This window comes from Budorcas taxicolor, chromosome 24 (assembly GCF_023091745.1).
Source record: "Budorcas taxicolor isolate Tak-1 chromosome 24, Takin1.1, whole genome shotgun sequence".
NCBI classification, from domain to species: Eukaryota; Metazoa; Chordata; class Mammalia; order Artiodactyla; family Bovidae; genus Budorcas; species Budorcas taxicolor.
Genome location: NC_068933.1, coordinates 36,925,559 through 36,944,349, shown reverse-complemented (window position 1 = coordinate 36,944,349; position 18,791 = coordinate 36,925,559). Strand labels below are relative to the sequence as shown.

Below are 18,791 nucleotides of genomic sequence, written 5' to 3'. Positions count from 1 at the left end.
ACAAAACTGGGTCTCACTTCTGCTGAATGCCATGTGGATTAAAACAAAACAGAGATGATACAGGGCTTATAGCCTCATGACTGGATAAGAAGTGCTGAGAGAGAGCCATCATTATTACTCAATGTCTGAACATTGCAACGAGGTTCCTGCTTTTACTGCTTGACCCCAGCCCAAGTTCTAAGGCTTTCTCTATTTCTTAAAATTTACATGGACAAAATGTGGGCGATGTACAGTTCATTTGAGCCTCTCTTATGAGCTGTTTATTAAAAGTTTCTCTGTGGTCTAAAATGACCACATAATTTGAATATTACCCTTTAGCTATTTTATTTTTCTTGTGTGGGAAATGTCAAGTGGGGTGGATTTGAAATGCTACTGACTAGGGATATTAAACATGTGAGTGTTTAATGACAGTTTAAAAAAAAAAGTAAAGCCAAGCATATGGGATCATTAAATTATTGAAGATGTTTTGCTGCAGTGGATTTATAAATAATACATGTTTAAAAGGTTATTTCCTTTACATTTCTTTAGGGAAAACTGAAGAGTCTTCTCATTTGAGTTTAAAGAGAACTGACAGCGGGAAAAAGGTCAATGAAATGTTCATTCATGCAGTTTCTATGCCCCAAATCCCTGAAACTTCAAATAAGAACATAACCAATTTTACAGAACCGTATCAAATAGTCTCCCTTATTTGTAGAGCAGAATGAGGCAATAGCTTTAATTTAGCAGCTAGGGAGGGAAAAGCTTAAAATATATTAATAAAAAAGTTTCATATTAACCAGTATCACTTTTATCCCCCCTGAAGAAAACCTCCAAATTGAAGTTTACTTCTATGGATAAAATCCAAAGAGGAAGCCAACAATTAGTCTCTGAAGCCTGTCAGTTTCCTGACACATTAGCTTTTTAAGGTGCTAACCTCTTTTTTTCTGCACCATGATGAAAATCCCAATGACCACAGATTAAACCCCTGCCCCCAGGCATGGAAGCTTGATGTCTTAACAGCTGGACCACCAGGGAAGTCCTAATTTCCTGACACAGTAGCTCTTTAGAATATGTTATTCTGAAAAAAGAGGATGTGTAGATGTTGCATGGCTTGTGGAGTCATGTATATTGTTCAGATAAACTGCCATTTTTTTTTGAGCCCTTAAAACTATTTTGCTCCAACCAAGACCCGCAATGATATTAACAACAGTGCTCAATACGGTGGCACACATGCTATAAGGAGAATATTAATAAATATTTTATTTCTAAATAAATTTATTTATGAATAAAATTAATAAATATTAATAAACATTTAGATCTGCCTGCAGTGCAGGAGACCTGGGTTCAATCTCTGGGTCAGGAAGATCCCCTGGAGAAGGAAATGGCAACCCACTCCAGTATTCTTGCCTGGAAAATCCCATGGACAGAAGAGCCTGGCCTGCTAAATAACATGTCACTAAATAATCAACAACCCAAAAAAAGAAAAACGGAGGATGTGGAGTGACTGGGGACAGATCCTGGGAAGACGATGGAACCAGTTGCAGTTGCTCCCACCCAGGACTGCCCTCCAAAGCTCTGGAACCCCCGGGAATTATATGACACATGGTGTTTGACACATATGGGGGCACAGAATCCATAGTCTTTATCAGATATGGTCTTGAAGAAAGTTAAGATCCACCTCTTCTTCCTTTTTCCCTTTGGAACTGGCCGAGAGGAAGGAGGAGGTGATAGGGTGCAGGTTAAGTGGGGGAAGGAGAAACACCCCAGCTCTTCCCATGTTAATTAACCTCTCACCTCCAGGGAGCCTTTCCACCTCCATAAACCATGATCAGTAACATGAAACATTCAGCTGGTTCAATAAGGCGAAGCAAAAACTAATCACAGAATGTGAAGCTGAAACAGTACAGCAACATCAGAAAAAGACACACTGTCTTTAAACTTTTATTACTTGAATTAAAAAAAAAATTTCTTTGAAACTGTGCTTGTTTTCCCCTGTATGCTTGGTCTTAACCTCTTTCTCTGTAATTTTCAAAAATGGTTTGAAGTCCATAATTCAATGACAAAATTCAAGCATTTTTCTGATAATAAGGGGATAGTTTAAATATTTTCTTTGAATGGGAGAATGCATTTACTTTACAAGCTTTTAAAATATACTCTTCCTGAAAATATTTAAAATATATTTTAAACTATTTTAAACATTTTAAGAAATATTTTAAAAATATGTTCAGGCTGTAGATTCACTTAATCATGTTACTTATTTGTACTGGTAAGAGAGTGAGTAAAAATTCCGTGAAAAATTGGATAGAGAGAGATTAAAGGATTTCTGTTGCCAAATTTAATCACATCTGTCTGATAATGGCAGGTCTCAGGGGATGCTAAGTGCTGGGGCCAGAATCCAAACCTGTCTGACTCTAAAGTCCATGTTCTTTCTTCTGCCTCCTTCACCTCTGGTGAGGTCCCTCTGTGACCCCCTCCCACCCACAAAGTCCCCCCATCCCCCACTCTGCACCTTAGCACCGGGGACAGACATCTGCATGCTCCTGGAAGGAAGAAAGGCCAATTCTGGATGAATCCCATCAGAATCCTTCCTCTAGAGGGGCTCTTTAAGCTGACAGGGGATGGCTACATAGAAGGGTGGTTGGACAAAACAAAAGACATGAGATACCAGCTTTCCTGCGAGGCTGCAGTGTGTGTCTGTTAGAAAGTATGGAAGACAAATCCATCAAAGCCTGAGAAATAGAAACAGTAGAGAATGTTGTTGGTACTTTGAAAATAGCCAACCTGGTTTGGATTCTACCCTAAAAACTAGAGAGGCGTAGCCCCGTTTCGGGGTATGTGATGGCTTTTCATCCATCACGGTAAAGTGTTGTCCAGATACTCTTTCTGCAAACTCCTCATGACATTTTGGCAAAGGACAAAAGGCCCTGTGCTTCAAGGAGACTGACTAACATCTTAAGGAGACATATCTGAGACACCCAGCCCAGTACCTGGTCTAAGTCTGGTGCTAAATAAACGACCGTTCTTCCTGGAGATACAAGGCCAGTGTAATTGAGAGGGAAACCGTTAGTCTGAAGTCTGCACAGTTGCTGAGTGTAGTGGCCGTGATAACGTCATGGAATGCTTGGATGGGAGGACCCTGGGGCATCATCTTCGGTCTTACTCCTTTTCTTTCCCCTCAGCTTTAGCGAGGTGTAATTGACCAATAGAAAGTGTGTATACTTCAGGTGTTCCAAGTGACGGTTTGACATATGTTATATTGTGAAATGAGCACCATGGTTAGCCTAATGCATCATTCACATCATCATGATCCATTTGTGTTGAGGGGGTGGTAAGAACACTTGAGATCTATTTTCTTCGCAAATTTCAAAGATATGGTAACTGTAGTCACCGTGCTATAAATTAGATCACCAGCACTTACCCATCTATGACTGAAAGGTTCTGCCCTTCGACCAACAGCACGTCATCACCCCTGTCCCACTTCCTACCAACATGCCATTCTACGCTCTGCTTCTGTGAGTCTGGAATTTTTTAGATTCCACGTGCACATGAAATCATACAGTATTTGTCGGCCTCTGGATTATTTCACTGAGCTTAATGTCTCCAGGTTCATCCGTGTTGTCGCAAACGGATTTCCTTCTTTTGCATGGCTGAATAATATTCTGTTATATGCACACAGGTATGTGTATCACAACTTCATTCATTCATCCATCGCGGGACAGCAGGTTGTCTCCATATCTTGTGAATAATAATGCTGCAACGATCATGGGAGTTCAGATATTGCTCTGAGAAACTTCTTTCATTTCCTTTGGATGTATTCCCAGAGGTAAGACTGCTAGATCGTATGGTAGTCCTAGTTTTAATTTTTGAGGAACCTTTCTACTGTTTTCCAGAGTGACTGCACCAATTTACATTCCAAACACTGTACAGGGATCCCCTTTTCTCCACTAACACTTATTATCTCTTGTCTTCTTACAACATCATCTTGGTAGGTAGGAGGTGATACCTGTTTGTGGTTAGATTCACATTTCCTGACAATTAGTGAGCTTGAGCCCCTTTTCATATACCCATTGGCCATCTGTGTCTTCTTTGGAAAAATGTCTATTCAGGTCCTTTGACCATTTCTCAACTGGGATTTATTCATTTGCCCTTGAGTTTTATGAGTTCCTTACATATTTTGGATAGGAACCCCTTTTTTGATTTGCCAATAAATTTCCCCATTCTGTAGGCTGTCTTCTCATCTTGCTGCTAACTCACCCTTAACCAACACCAAAATCTGGCCAGAAAGCATAATTCATCAGAGACTTATTGACATAACTTACAGAGGAAAGACGCAAATGATAAGGAAATGAGCTGGTGACAAGGATGTCTAAATAAACGTAGAACAGTCCAGTTGGCATCCTGTGTTCAGTATTCATTCGTCTCGTTCTCAGGAGGCTGATCTCTAGTCCCTGTAGGATGATCTCTGAGCTCAGAAGGACCCAGCACTAGAAGTCAGACAAAACCAAATTAATTCTGTTCTCCCAGAGCCACACCTAACAGGGACTCCTATTTTAGAACGTTTTCTGGTAACAAGGTTAAGCCCCGATGGGCTAGGGAACTCAGTGAATCAGAATACACACACTGGGACCTGGCAGGCACTTTACCTACAGCTGCAGCTCAGGAAAGGTGTGTTCACTGCCCTCAGGACCGTGGCTGGGAAACGATGCTTGGCAAAGATGCACTAACCACGACAGTTTTCCATCCCTGCTCGGGGCTGTCCGCCCAGCCGCCCCTCCCGCTTCTCCTCCTCTTCGCTCCTGCACGAGAAGCAGTCTAGAGTGTCAGGAGATGAGATGACTCATCTGCTATCAGACTGAGTCCTTTGGGTTTGCCCTTTTGGTTGGCTTCAGCCTCTGATATTGGGAACAACTGTGTTATATTTGTGAAGGTTTTCATTTCATGGAAGACACTGGGACTGCAGTGGACTGGTGATTTAAAGTCCAGTGTGAGTGGCTGGCTGAGAGCTCTTTGTTTTCCATAATCCTTTGACTGGGACAAGAAATCAGAGTGTTTTCATCATGCTGCCCTGCGGGGGTCAGGGAGTCCTTCGCTTTGCGCTGTGTGTCTGGTGGTGTGTATTTGCACTGTGCTTTAAAGGTAGGTTTTATTTCTGCTTTTTCTCGTATTCCCTTTTTAGCTGTGTGTATATACGCTTCTATTTGTGTGCCACTGAGCAGAGATGGGATACTCTATGGATAAATATGGAGAGTGTTTGTACAGGAGTTACTCCTCAAACAGCTGTTAATTAACCTATTCATTTTTAATTGATTGACTTAACATGCAAAATGAGATTGGAGGGAATGGGGAGGAGAGAACAAGAAAACTTTGCAAACCATATTTTATTTTATTTTCCCAATGAAAATACACAACAGTAATAGTGGTACAGTTTCCTGTCTATCTTTGCCATGGATGTATTCAATTTCTTTTTCTGTATTTATATGTTTTTTCAGAACTGTGGTTTATTAGCTGATACTATTCCTCAATCTATGGAACCTTTCGTTTTGTAGGTAATTGCCTTTGTTTGGGGAAATATGTTATATTCCTGTCCTGGGGTATGTCTCAAGAGGAAGGTCATTCATTTTCAAAGTTAGGACTTAGACAGCTGCTCCTCTGTCCATGTCTGCAAAGCCACACCTCCACGTATGGTTTCCTTTGCAGGGATTTGCTTGTCAAGACTCATGGAGGGTTCATCTGAAATGTCTCAGAAGAAAAGTAAAATCTTAAAGGAGGAAAATAGGGAACAGGAGGATTTTTGTATTACCTGTTTTATGGAGAAATATCTTTATCATTATTAATAAAGATGGCAGGCAATGTGGTTGCCTAGAGGAAGGGGGAGTTAGGGAGTTTGAGATGGACATGTACACACAGCTGTATTTAAAATCGGTAACCAACAAGGATCTGCTGTCTAGCACATGGAGCTCTGCTCAGTGTTGTGTGGCAGCCTGACGGGAGAGTTGTTTGGGGGAGAATGGGTACGTGTATATGAATGGCTGAGTCCCTTCGCTGTTCCCCTGAAACTATCACAGCATTGTTAATCGGTTATACCCCAACACAAAATAAAAAATTCAAGAAAAAAATTGTTCTCTCCTGCTGAAATCTCAATGTTTCCATGGTTCCAAATGCATTTGGCAAAGAACAGTTTTTATTTAGCCGTGTAACAGCTACCATTCCATTTGCTTTTGCCTAGTAAGTTGTGCAACCCCTTAAATTTTTTTTTCTTTCAGGGCATAAATCCCTTTGGGAAATTTTAGCCTAATATCTCAGGTCTCAAATTTGACTTCTATGAGGAAAAATAGGAAAAGGGTATTAATGAGATGAATTATGTCAAATGAAGGCAAGTAACCTACATTTAATGCATTCTTGGGAGAATACAAAGAAATATGATTATGTTATAGTCTGAAACTGAATGACTGAAAGAGCTATTGCTTAAGAACTTTGGGGGTTCTTTAAAAAACATTTCCAGCAAAATTTCCCTTAGAAACGTTGCGCTCTCACACATCTCCAAGGTAACTGAAGTTGAAAGTTGATTTTTAAAAGGAGGAGGGCTTAAGACCTTAATAAACTTGATAGCTATTTGAGTTTGTTCGATGAAGTTGCCCCAGCTACACACCCTTCTGGTTGTAGAAACAAAGGCCAGTCAGATCAGTCCTTTGTCAAGAAAGAGCAGGACTTTTTTTTTTTTTTTTAATTTAATTCATGAATTAATTTTTGGCTGTGCTGGGTCCTCACTGCTGTGGGTGGGCTTGCTCTAACTGTGGGGCTTCTCAGTGGCTTCTCCTGGTGTGGAGCACAGACTCTAGGGCTCACAGGCTTCAGGAGTCGTGGTGCACAGGCCTAGTTACCTCGAGGCATGCGGGATCTTCCCGGACCAGGGATTGAACCCACGTCCCCGGGATGGAACCCACGTTCCCTGCATTGGCAGGAAGTCTTACCACTATACTGGACCACCAGGGAAGTTCAGGACTGTAGTTACTAGATCAGCGAGCCGGTGAGTTCTATTCAGTGATGGAGCCGACCACCCACTTGGAAGCACTCTTCCCAGCATCACTTTGTTCACCCTCTCACCAGTCCTGAGACACAGGCCCTAATCTTGACATCTCCATGACAAAGGCAAGGAGCCTGGCCAAGAGGGCCAGGTGACCAGGTGACGGTGTCCCGGGGGCCGTTGATGCCCATGCCTGCCTCCTGGGGAGGGAAGGCCCTGGAACCTCCCCATGGGCATGCTCTCTGCTTCTCTAACTCCTCCCTCTGTTTGGCCCAAAGGCTGTGCAGGCTGCGCATCGGAGGAGAGGCTCTTTCACAAGCTGTTCGCTCATTATAACCAGTTCATCAGGCCCGTGGAGAATGTTTCCGACCCGATCACCGTGTATTTTGAAGTGGCCATCACACAGCTGGCCAATGTGGTAAGTGCGAGGGGGTCACCATGTACCACGTGGCCTCAAGGGGCTCCAACTCTGAGGGGTCCGAGCAATTGCCACTCACTGCACGGGGGTAAATAAAGGGATTTAAAGGAATTCTCTGGCAATCCAGTGGGCAGTACTCCATGTTGGACTCCAAGGGCCCAGGTTTGATCTCAGGTCGGGAAACTAAGATCCCACAAGCCATGTGGCTCAGCAAAAAAAAAAAAAAAAAGCAAAAACTTAAAAAAAAAAAAAAAAGAACCAACAAGAATCTACGAAGTACCGGCCCTTCAAAGCTGGCCCATTGCAAGGGGTCCACTCCCCCGAGGATGCTGTCATTATTTCTGTTTAGTTCAGTTCAGTTACTCAGTCATGTCCGACTCTTTGTAACCCCATGGACAGCAGCAGGCCAGGCCTCCCTGTCCATCACCAACTCCCAGAGTCTACTCAAACTCATGTCCATTGAGTGATGCCATCCAACTATCCCATCCTCTGTCATCCCCTTCTCCTCCCGCTTTTAATCTTTCCGAGCATCAGGGTCTTTTCAAATGAGTCAGTTCTTTGCAACAGGTGGCCAGAGTATTGGAGTTTCAGCTTTAGCCTCAGTCCTTCCAATGAATATTCAGGAGTGATTTCTTTTAGGATGGACTGGTTGGATCTTCTTGCAGTCTAAGGGACTCTCAAGAGTCTTCCCCAACACCACAGTTCGAAAGCATCTCAGTTCTTCGGCACTCAGCTTTCTTTATGGTCCAACTCTCACATCCATACATGACTACTGGAAAACCATAGCTTTGGCTAGATGGACCTTTGTTGGCAAAGTAATATATTTGTATCTGTTAAGGTAGTGTATCTCTGGGAATGTTCTCAGAACCAGTTTATGAAGCCAAGAGGCGAAGGGGGGCAGTTGAAGGGGGAATACAAAAGGAGTTGACTTCATTGTGCACTTATTATGTACCAGTGTCTACACTTTGTGGCTGTCCTTTGCATCTTATAGCTGGGGAGAGAGCAGCTCAGGTCAGCCACGTTCCCAGTGACACATGATCACAGATGGCAGCGCTGCAGCTCAGTCAAGCCTGGTTAACCCCGACGCTCACGCCTGCTTTACCCTACAAGCGAATTGCTCTAAGCCTCCTGTGTTACGGGATAAAGAGGAAGTTCACTGTCTTTTATACAGGGTTCCATCAAGTCCTGAGAAGCAGAGGGCTGTTTGGAGGTCTTCATTTAAATTAATTGGTACCCTGTTCAAGGACAGGGAGGATGAGAGTTCTTCGTTTTGAACAATCTTGGCACCTAGGTGCTGGCAGAGGAGGTGTGGGGCCTGGTGCCCCAGTACCGGGTGGGTTCTGGGCTCCAAGGCGTGGCAGGGGCAGGCTGGCCCGAGGCTATGGACGTGGACCAAATTCTAGGAATAGGCAGGCTCCTGAGGGGCATGCGAAGCATCTGTGAGACGGTGGTGTACAGACAGATGGCACATGGATGGGGGTGGGGAGGCAGCCGCAGACAGAGGAGCCCTCCTTCTGCTCAGCTTTGCTTGGGAGAAACGGTGGTGGCTCCAGGCGTGCCTAGGGGGAAGGCCTCAGAGAAGGATCTGAAGTCTTGGGCCCACCCACCATGTTTCTCCAGCCCGTGCTTCCCAGGGGGCCGGGCTGACCCTGGCCCATCCTCTGGCTTCTGGCCCAGGCTGGAAGTGTGTATACGCTGGTAAACACTGATTTTAAAAAAATCAGCCAGATGTTTTCTCCCACCTAGATGGGACCACTCATTTTTATTTTTTTAAATTAGCATTGAGTCCATTGGTCCCTTTTTTAAAAATAATTTTATGCACTTATTTATTTCGGGCTGTGCTAAATGAACTTATTCACTTAGGCTTCATTGCTGCTCGAGCTTTTCTCTAGCTGCGGCTAGCAGGGGCTACTCTAGTTATGGTGCGAGGGCTTCTCAGGGGGTGGTTTCTCTGTTGCGGAGCACGGGCTCTGGAGTGACTCAGCTTCAGCAGCTGTGGCTCACAGGCTCTGGAGCACAGACTAGGTAGCTGCGGCGCATGGGCTTAGTTGCTCCACAGCTTGTGGGATCTTCCCTGATCAGGGATCAAACCCATGTCTCCCGCACTGGCAAGTGGATTCTTTACCACTGAGCCACCAGGGAAGCCTCTGCTCATTTCTTTAGTGTTACAATGTTGTATTAATTTCTGTTGTACAGCAAAGTGTTCAGTTAGATATATATAATATATATACACTTTTAAAAAAAATTCTTTTCCACTATGGTTTATCATAGGATATTGTGCTATACAGTAGAACCTGTTGTTCATTCATTCTATATTGAATAAATTACTTCTGCTAGCCCCAACTTCCCACTTTCTCATTTCTAATGTAAGCATTTAGCTACCAATTTTATTCTCAGAACGGTTTTTATCTGTGTCCCTCATATTCTGATGTCTTATGGTCTTGTTCCCACTCAGTTTTATGTATTTTAAAAGCTTCCCTTTGAGACCTTCTCTTTGACTCATGGCTTATTTAGAAACTTAATTTCCATGGATTTAGAGACTTTCCTGTTGTCTTTTTGTTATTGATTTCTAGTTTGATTCCATTATGGTAAGAAGCACACTATGATTCCAACTTTTTAAATTTTTTGAGGTCTGTTTGATGGCTCATGATAAGGATATGATCTATCTTGGTTAACAGTCCATTCGTGCTTGGAAAAGGGTGTGTTCTGCTGGTTTTGAGTGGCGTGTCTGTATACATCGATTAGATCCTGTTGTTCAGATTTTCCCTATTTTTGCTGATTTCTGTCAAGTAATTCTATTGGTTGCTGGGAATCTCTAACTGTAACGGGATTTATCTGTTTCTTCTTGCAGCTCTATCAGTTTCTGTTTCATATAATTCTGTTTTCGGTGCATACAGTTGGGATCATTATGTCTTCCTATGGGATTACATCTTCTGTCATTACTTAATGCCCCTCTTTGTCTTTAGAAATTTTTTTCCTCTGAGTTACTTTGTCCGATATTACTATCACAGTCCTAATTAGCATTTTGGAGGCTACCTGTTCTCAAGCGGAGCACCAGAAGTCCCTGAGGGCCATATGCATGGTCGCCCCTGAGTCGTGGTGAGGCCTGGGGGTGACTGTGATGCAATAAAGCCCAGGTGTGCAATTACCAACTCCCTTCTAGAAGATTCGAGGCCATCTGCTGCTGTTTGAGCCTCACACTTGGCCTTGGAGCACCAGAGAACTCTACACAGAGGGTGTTTGCTGCTGCAAGGAATGACCTTGGCCGCAAAGTTTACTGACTGAAGGATCTTCAGAGTAGGAGTGTTTCTATGGCCCCCTCTCATGGAGCCAGGACAGAGCCCCTGGCCTGTGTTTTTGGTGGCCTGGCATACCTGAAATGACAAACCGGAAGGCTTTCAAAATGTAGCCCACCTGGCCTTTCTGATCTCAGCCTCTGAACCTGTTGCTGCTGCTCCAGAATCGAGTCCACTTAAAACTGTAATTCCAATCCTTTAATTCAATCAAGGTGTCAACTCACTTATTTTCCCAAGAGAGAGACACAGGGTGATGGTTCCAAGAATGGGGGGTGGCACTGTGGGGGTCTCAGGCATCCTTTGCCTGCACTGTCTGATAGCAGTTCCCATGGCCGTTGGTGTGGTCTGACACTGGATGGAGAATGAGATTTCCCGACCAGGTCCTCATCCATAAATTTGGCTGACATCTCTGGGGATGTCTACCCTCCATGAAACAGGTCCACACCACCTGGAGCTCTGCCAGGCTGTGGAAGTACAGATGGGGAGAAGGGATACTGGATGCTATTGCCAGCTGATTTTAATCCTCTGAACACAGCGTTCTAGCTCACAGTGTGCTCTGGTTCTCTGAGCAGTATATTCGTGGACAGAGAGGAAGAGTCTTTGGAAGATGTTTATAACTGTTACCTCTGAGAGCTTTCTGGGCTGCAGAGCTAGTCTGCTCCCAACTGATAGCCGATGGATTTATTGACAAGGCCCCTGCTGGAATCTGCAGGTCACAAGGTGACCCTCCTATGAACAGAAGGCACTGTCCTTAGACGTGGGTAACTGTAAAGTCATGGACAAGCATAGTCCATTTCTTTGCCTGCTCTGACCAATAGAAAGCCATTAAGGAAACTTTTGAAAACCCTGGGGCTTCCCGTGACTTGACACAAACCTGTTTGGAGGAGGAAGCTGATGAGGTCTCCAGGGAGCGTTTTCTGGGGGCCGTGGAGCCGCAGAGCAGCTCAGCGAAACCCAGTGGGCTGGGGTGCGACGCGGCTGCCGCTCCCCAAGCTGTGAGCTGTTCTCTCTGGAAGGTGCTCATGTGTCTGGGCAGAAACGTTGGTAGGTGCTGGGAACCCACGGCTGCGCTAGTGACCATCAACAGCCTCCTAGCGTTGCACTGTGAGGCTGCTGAAGGTTCTGGATGTGTCTTCAGTATCTACTCCACTGGGAGGTGGTAGCTACTTAGGAGCACATTACATTTGGGATGTCAGCCTGGAATGCATTTCTTCCAGAGAGCTCCGTGACCCTCTGCAGGTCATTTAGGTACTTACTTAAACCATCTCCTCAGAGAAGCCTTCCTGCTTCACCCCGTTTAAAAGGAATGTGTATGCACGTGCGCGCGCACACACACACACACACCACTCAATCCCTCTTTATTTTTTCCCATTAGACTTATCACTGCCCTACATTATGTGTGTGTGTATTGCTCAGTTGTGTCTGACTGTTTGTGACCCCATGGACTGTAGCCTGCCAGGCTCCCCTGTCCATGGGGATCCTCCAGACAAGAACACTGATGGGTTGCCATTCCCTTCTCCAGGGGATCTTTCCAACTCAGGGATCGAACATGGGTCTCCTGCATTGCAGGCGGATTCTTTACCATCTGAGCCACCAGGGAAGCGTCTTACATTGTATCATATATCTATTTTTGATTTTCTGTCTCCTCAGCTAAAAGCTTAGATACACATGTGTGTGTTAGTCACTTAGTTGTGTCCGACTCTTTGCATGGACTGTAGCCCACCAGGTGCCTCTGTCCATGGGATTTCCCAGGCAAGAATACTGGAGTGGGTTGCCATTCCCTTCTCCATTAGACACACGTAGGTAGGGGTACTTTCCAATCCTGGTGATTTCTGTAACCCCAGCATTTATAGAGCACATAGTAGGTACTCAATAAATATTTGTTAATGAATGAGTGAAGCAATCTGCAGTGGCTTGGCTGGGAGTGAGAGATGTGTTGTGGGGATGGCAGGATCCAGCTGGAAGGCTCCGTGGTGAGCTGAGCTGACACCTTGAGGAGTGGCTGGACTCAGGACTGAGAGCCTAGAGGGTGCTGGGGCAGAGCTGGGGAAGAAGATCACGAAAACAGTGATGCCCCCCACCATCTGCTGGATGTCCCCTCCCTCCTCCCACTCTCCATTCTCTCCCTTCTTTTCTTTCATGAGATCAGAAGGCTTTGTGGGCTGCAGAGGTCAGAAAGCCTTCACAGAAAAAGTGAAGCTTCAATCAGATTTGAAAGACAGTAGTAAAGCCACATTTCCTTTCGAAGTCAACAGGGTGGGGACCAGTGTGGAAATATTGTATTTTTGGTTGGTTTTTATAAGTTGCCTGTTCAGTCTTCTTTGTTTTCCTCCATTAGCATGAACTCAGCTCAACTCCTTTTAGTTGTGATTTTTGCTCTAAGATTCACTTCTCTTAGCAGGTACATTTGAGGCTAAAAAAAGCATTGTTTCCTCTTCCCAGGATGAAGTAAACCAGATCATGGAAACCAACTTGTGGCTACGTCACGTATGTGTCTATGTCATTTACTCTTCTCTGGGAACTATGTCACTGACATGCCAGTTCAATAATGTCCAGGGGATAAAATCCACTAGCACGCCCGCTTTCCATCTCCAGTTTATGACAGAGTATAAAATATTATCTATCTCCAGAGCCCAAAGCTCAATCTGGCAACAGCTGCCTGGCTGCAAGCTTCAGGGGCAGAACCTAGGGATAAAGTTCTCATCGACTCTGTCCTTTGAAGGTTTCTGCTCTTGGGTCTCCGATTTTCGTTTGTATCTTGAGCTCCAGAGCCAGATGCTTCCCCGCTCTTTGATTCTGCTGTGGCTTATAGATTCCCACTATTTGGTTTAATCAGTCATGCCATCTTATTCTTCCTTTTGCTCTTAATCTTTTGTGCAGATTTTGTAATAAACCTATCATCCTAGTATCTTTTTATTATCAGAGATGGATTGCTACTAGAGATTGAACATAGTCTATGGAACTTGGACACTGAGTCTATAAACTTGACCAGCTAATCAATAATCAATAGATACATATCTAATATCCAGTGGATAACCTATTTTTGCCCCAATCAGCTGAACCACCTTGTTCCCCTCGAGTTTAATCCACCAGCTTTTGGTAGAAACCAAAGTAAAGTGAAAGTCGCTCAATCATGTCCAACTCTTTGCGACCCCATGGACTATACAGTCCATGGAATTCTCCAGGCCAGAATACTGGAGTGGGTAGCCTTTCCCTTCTCCAGGGGATCTTCCCAACTCAGGGATCAAACCCAGGTCTCCCACATTGCAGGTGGATTCTTTACCAGCTGAGCCACCAGGGAAGCCCAAGAATACTGGAGTGGGTAGCCTATCCCTTCTCCCAGCGGATCTTCCCAACTCAGGGATCAAACCAGGGTCTCCTGCACTGTGCATTTCTACATTCCAAGGACTATGTTCAAACTCCAGTAACAATCCACTTCTAATAGTAAAAGATAGTATGATGATAGGTTTATTGCAAAATCTGCGTGAAAGATTAAGAGCAAAAGGAAGAGTTAGATGGAATGACTGATTAAACCATGTACTCTCCAAATAAAAACCTTTTCAAAAAACTGTTGAGCCAATATAGAATTAACATTAGAAGAAAGTGAACGATTTTTAAAACTTGACTCCTACTTCCTTCAGATCTGGAATGATTATAAACTGCGTTGGGACCCCACGGAATATGACGGCATTGAGACTCTCCGTGTTCCTGCCGAGATGATCTGGAAGCCCGACATCGTTCTCTACAACAAGTATGTGCACCCGACAGCCAGTCTTTTTCCTAAGTTGCCTTTGGCGCAGGCGGACCCGAAGCACGGGGGAGTCACTAACAGTGTCTGATTTACTTTGCAGTGCGGTCGGCAACTTCCAAGTCGAAGGCAAGACAAAAGCTCTTCTTAAATACGATGGCATGATAACCTGGACTCCACCAGCGATTTTTAAGAGTTCCTGTCCTATGGACATCACTTTTTTCCCTTTTGACCATCAAAATTGTTCCCTGAAATTTGGTTCCTGGACTTACGACAAAGCTGAAATTGACCTTCTAATCATTGGCTCTAAAGTGGACATGAATGAGTTTTGGGAGAACAGTGAGTGGGAAATTGTCGACGCTTCTGGCTACAAGCATGACATCAAGTACAACTGTTGTGAAGAGATATACACAGACATCACCTACTCCTTCTATATCAGGAGGCTCCCGATGTTTTACACCATTAATCTGATCATCCCCTGCCTCTTTATTTCATTCCTCACTGTGCTGGTCTTCTACCTCCCTTCTGACTGTGGTGAAAAGGTGACCCTTTGCATTTCAGTGCTGCTTTCTCTGACTGTGTTTTTGCTGGTGATCACAGAAACCATCCCGTCCACGTCTCTCGTGATCCCCTTGGTGGGCGAATACCTGCTGTTCACCATGATCTTCGTCACCCTGTCCATCGTGGTGACGGTGTTTGTGCTGAACATCCACTATCGCACCCCGACCACTCACAACATGCCCACGTGGGTGAAGGCGGTCTTCCTCCGGCTGTTACCCCAGATCCTGATGATGAAGAGGCCTCTGGACAAGATGAAGGAGGCAGGAGCTGATAGAAACCCCAAAGGAGTCTCCAGTAGGCCTGCCAAAGTCAAGTTTGAGCACCACAAAGAGCCCAGACTTCTTAAAGAATGCTGCCACTGTCACAGATCCGGTGGCCCTGCCACCAGCAAGAGAAGATCAAGTCATCAGCCTTTACAGTGGACGGCTGAAAATTCGGAGCTCTCGCCTGAAGTCGAAGACGTCATCGATAGTGTTCACTTCATAGCGGAAAACATGAAGAACCAAAATGAAACGAAGGAGGTAAATGCGTGAGCCCTCTAGCCTGTCCGCCCGTGGCAGTCCTAGGGGCCCTGCGCAGAACCCTAGTCAGAGCTCCAGTGTGAGTTCTGTTTGCAAGACAGTCAGAGAGTGGGTGCCCTGAGATCCAGCTCTGTGAGGCTGCAGTTATGGGTGAACTGCCCTGGTGAAGGGATGGAGTAAGGGGAAGCCTCAGAGCAAATCTTCGCCTCCAGAACTGTCAACTCAAGTGCCATCTGCTTAAAATAAACACTCAGGGAAGTCTTGGTTTAGTTAGACTGAGAGCCCCTGCTTAAGGAAGGCTGGGAGAAGGAATAGCCAGACGAGGGACAGGACGGAATGCTGCAGCTCCAATCACACTCACTAGACCTGATGGGGATGCAGGTGCTGGTTGAATGAGCTTTGGGGATACTTTTAGCATCAACTCAGTTGGCTCCTGCTGCCCAGGGCCTAACTATAGCAGGACAGGCCTCCCCATCCTCCAGAGAGAGAGCTCAAGAAATGTATGCCAACTTTCCATCCCATCACGATGACTAGCTAGGCGCCTCTGGAAACTCATGCCAGGGGTCTGGGTCTGACCTGATGGCAGCTGCCAGCATCCATATCTCCTAACAAAAGGACATCGCAGACCTGAAGTCTGCCCATTGGTGCCAGGGAGGACAGTGAGTGCGTGTCACACAGGTGGAGGGGGGTTTGTATCAGCAGCAGGTGAGCCTGGGACTCCCTTCTGTGAGGACACCTTCGTCAAACCTAGGGGACAGTTGCTCGGACTTCAGCACCACCCGGTAGGGCTTTTGGAGGTTGGGAACAGGAAGGGCAGGAGAAGTGTAAGGAACTCTCCACTCTAGAGTGATGCCAGGGTCTAGAGGGCTGCTGGCTCCTGATGGGGGACCATCATCCTGCAGGGCTTATCCCCCACCCTCTGCTGCCTCAAACCCAGTTCCTGGACTTGCCGCAGGGTCAGGAGGTTCCACGGTGCTCATGACAAGAGTGGGTGAAAAATGTCCCACTCTATCAGTTAACAATGGATGCTGCAGCCGTCAAGCCTTCAGTCACTGCCGTCAACCCCAGCTGTGCACCCTGAGGGGCCTCAGGATGGAGAAAGTGGGATACTGGCCCTAGACAGTTAAGGTGCACATCCAAGGAATGATTTCCGTAGGCCCAGACTCTTGCCTCTTCCCACCTATAGAAAAGCAGTAAATTCATTAACTTGAGATGCCTGATTTTCCTTAATTAACAGTAATCTTTTTAAAAACTTAAAAAACAATTGAAGGATAGCTGATTTACAATGTTGTGCCAGTTTCTGCTGTACAGCAAAGTGACTCAGTTAAACATATACATATACATTCTTTTTAAGTATTCTTTTCCATTATGGTTTATCCCAAGAGATTGGGTAGGGAGGAGCTAGGATATATAGGAGGTTTTGCAACAAAAACTAGGCAGTTGAAACATCAAAGGATGACTGTGGCAGTCAAATGCAACAGAATGTTCTGCAACATCATCTGGTATTCTGACTACCTGGTCTTTGTTGCAAACGTGAACATGAACATGAAGTCGCTCAGTCGTGTCCGACTCTTTGCGACCCCATGGACTGTAGCCTACCAGGCTCCTTGGTCCATGGGATTTTCCAGGCAACAGTACTGGAGTGGATTGCCATTTCCTTCTCCAAGGAATCTTCCCAACCCAGGGAACGAACCTGAGTCTTCCACATCATAGACAGACGCTTTACCGTCTGCGATCTCAGCCAAAAGGCCAATCCCTTATTATCCTGGCTCCTCCCTTACCTCTTCAGGGCAGTCCTTCAGAGCGATCTCAGAGGCTGCCTCCCAGGCTTGAAGTCCTCATAAAATCCACCGAATAAAACATAACTCTCGAGGGGAGGGGAGGGAGGCTCAAGAGGGAGAGGCTTACATTCATATAATTATGAGTGATTCGAGTTGCTGGACGCCAGAAACCAACACAATATTGTAAAGCAATTTTCCTCCAATTAAAAATAAATTAATTCTCAACTTTCAGGTTGTGCTTTTTTCTCAGTTGATGCAAGAATGGAGCAATCTGAGCAGCTCTTTCATTGCTGCTACTTGCAGCCAGGCTGGAGAAGGGAATGGCAACCCACTCTGGTGTTCTTGCCTGGAAAATCCCACAGACAGAGGAGGCTGGGGGGCTACAGTCCACGGGGTCACAGAGTCAGACTTGACTGAGCGACCTACACACACACACACACACACACACACACACACTTGCAGTCAGAAGAAGCCCTGTGTGCCCTGCGGGAGCCTGCTGACTGCAGCCTTCTGCCCCAGGACTGATGGCGCACACGCACCCTCCATCTGCAGGCAAACGGTTGTTCTCTGTGTGCACTACGGAGGAGACACGGGTTAACCAGAATTGTAGGGATACTTGCTTTAAAAATCGTCAGCGAATCTTCTGTGCAAAGGAGGCAGCTTATCTCCCATGGTTTTCAGTTTTTACAGATGCTTGATGTTTTGCCTTTCAGGTAGAGGACGACTGGAAGTACGTGGCCATGGTGGTGGACAGGGTGTTCCTGTGGGTGTTTATAATCGTCTGTGTCTTTGGAACTGCAGGGCTGTTTCTCCAGCCGCTCCTGGGGAACACAGGGCATTCGTAAGCATGGATTTTCCCCTCATCTTCAGAAATGTACGGACGCTGTGTTTATTCCCCCATCACCAGGAAATGGAAAGAAAACCTCCCACCAGGTCCCCATCTAGATAGAAAAAGAGGGCCTTACTGCCAATGGCAAGCCTGGATGGCCCTCCCTTGGGAGTGCAGAGGGGTGCTTTAAGACCCCAGGGTCTGGGACCTCATACCGGAGCCCAGAGCTGGCAGCCCCCACAGGCTTCTCTTGTCTGTACACATTTGGCTTCCAGGGACATGATTGACCCACAGTCCAGCAGTCCAGTGAGACATGGAATCAATGTTGAGCCACGCTAAGAGGTGTTCTTCTGCTTCTCCGGTTTATATACTTCTCAGTATAACGACACCTGCCAGACATGCAACTTTGGATCTTGGACTTGCTGACGCCGGCAGCACCCGTGACCTTGTGTGTGCTTGCTTTCTCGTGCTTGTCTCTGTGACGTGGAGCCCACGCTGCGGCATCATTCGACACAGTAATTGGTAAAAAGGAACAGCGGGTAGTCGGTCTACCCTTTGAAAGAAATCTTATTGAAGTATAGTTGATTTTTAATGTCGTGTGAGTTTCTGCTACACAGCAAAGTGACTCGGTTAT

The 18,791-nt window shown here is 45.6% G+C and overlaps 1 protein-coding gene across 1 annotated transcript; it reads left to right on the top strand.

Moving 5' to 3' along the window:
* The first annotated feature begins 5,036 nt into the window (after nucleotides 1-5,036).
* On the top strand, nucleotides 5,037-18,173 carry CHRNA6 (cholinergic receptor nicotinic alpha 6 subunit). Its single transcript, XM_052661440.1, has 6 exons — nucleotides 5,037-5,115; nucleotides 7,282-7,421; nucleotides 13,160-13,204; nucleotides 14,359-14,468; nucleotides 14,569-15,547; nucleotides 18,042-18,173. Exons 1-6 carry the CDS (start codon nucleotides 5,037-5,039, stop codon nucleotides 18,171-18,173), a joined length of 1,485 nt encoding a protein of 494 aa, XP_052517400.1.
* Nucleotides 18,174-18,791: the final 618 nt, after the last annotated feature.

Bases quoted from the DNA above. Each gene is read 5' to 3' on its own strand.
- CHRNA6 (XM_052661440.1), top strand. From the start codon at position 5,037: ATGCTGCCCTGCGGGGGTCAGGGAGTCCTTCGCTTTGCGCTGTGTGTC. The intron at 7,422-13,159 runs GTAAGTGCGAGG...TCCTCTTCCCAG, and splicing joins TCACACAGCTGGCCAATGTG to GATGAAGTAAACCAGATCAT. The intron at 13,205-14,358 runs GTATGTGTCTAT...TACTTCCTTCAG, and splicing joins CCAACTTGTGGCTACGTCAC to ATCTGGAATGATTATAAACT.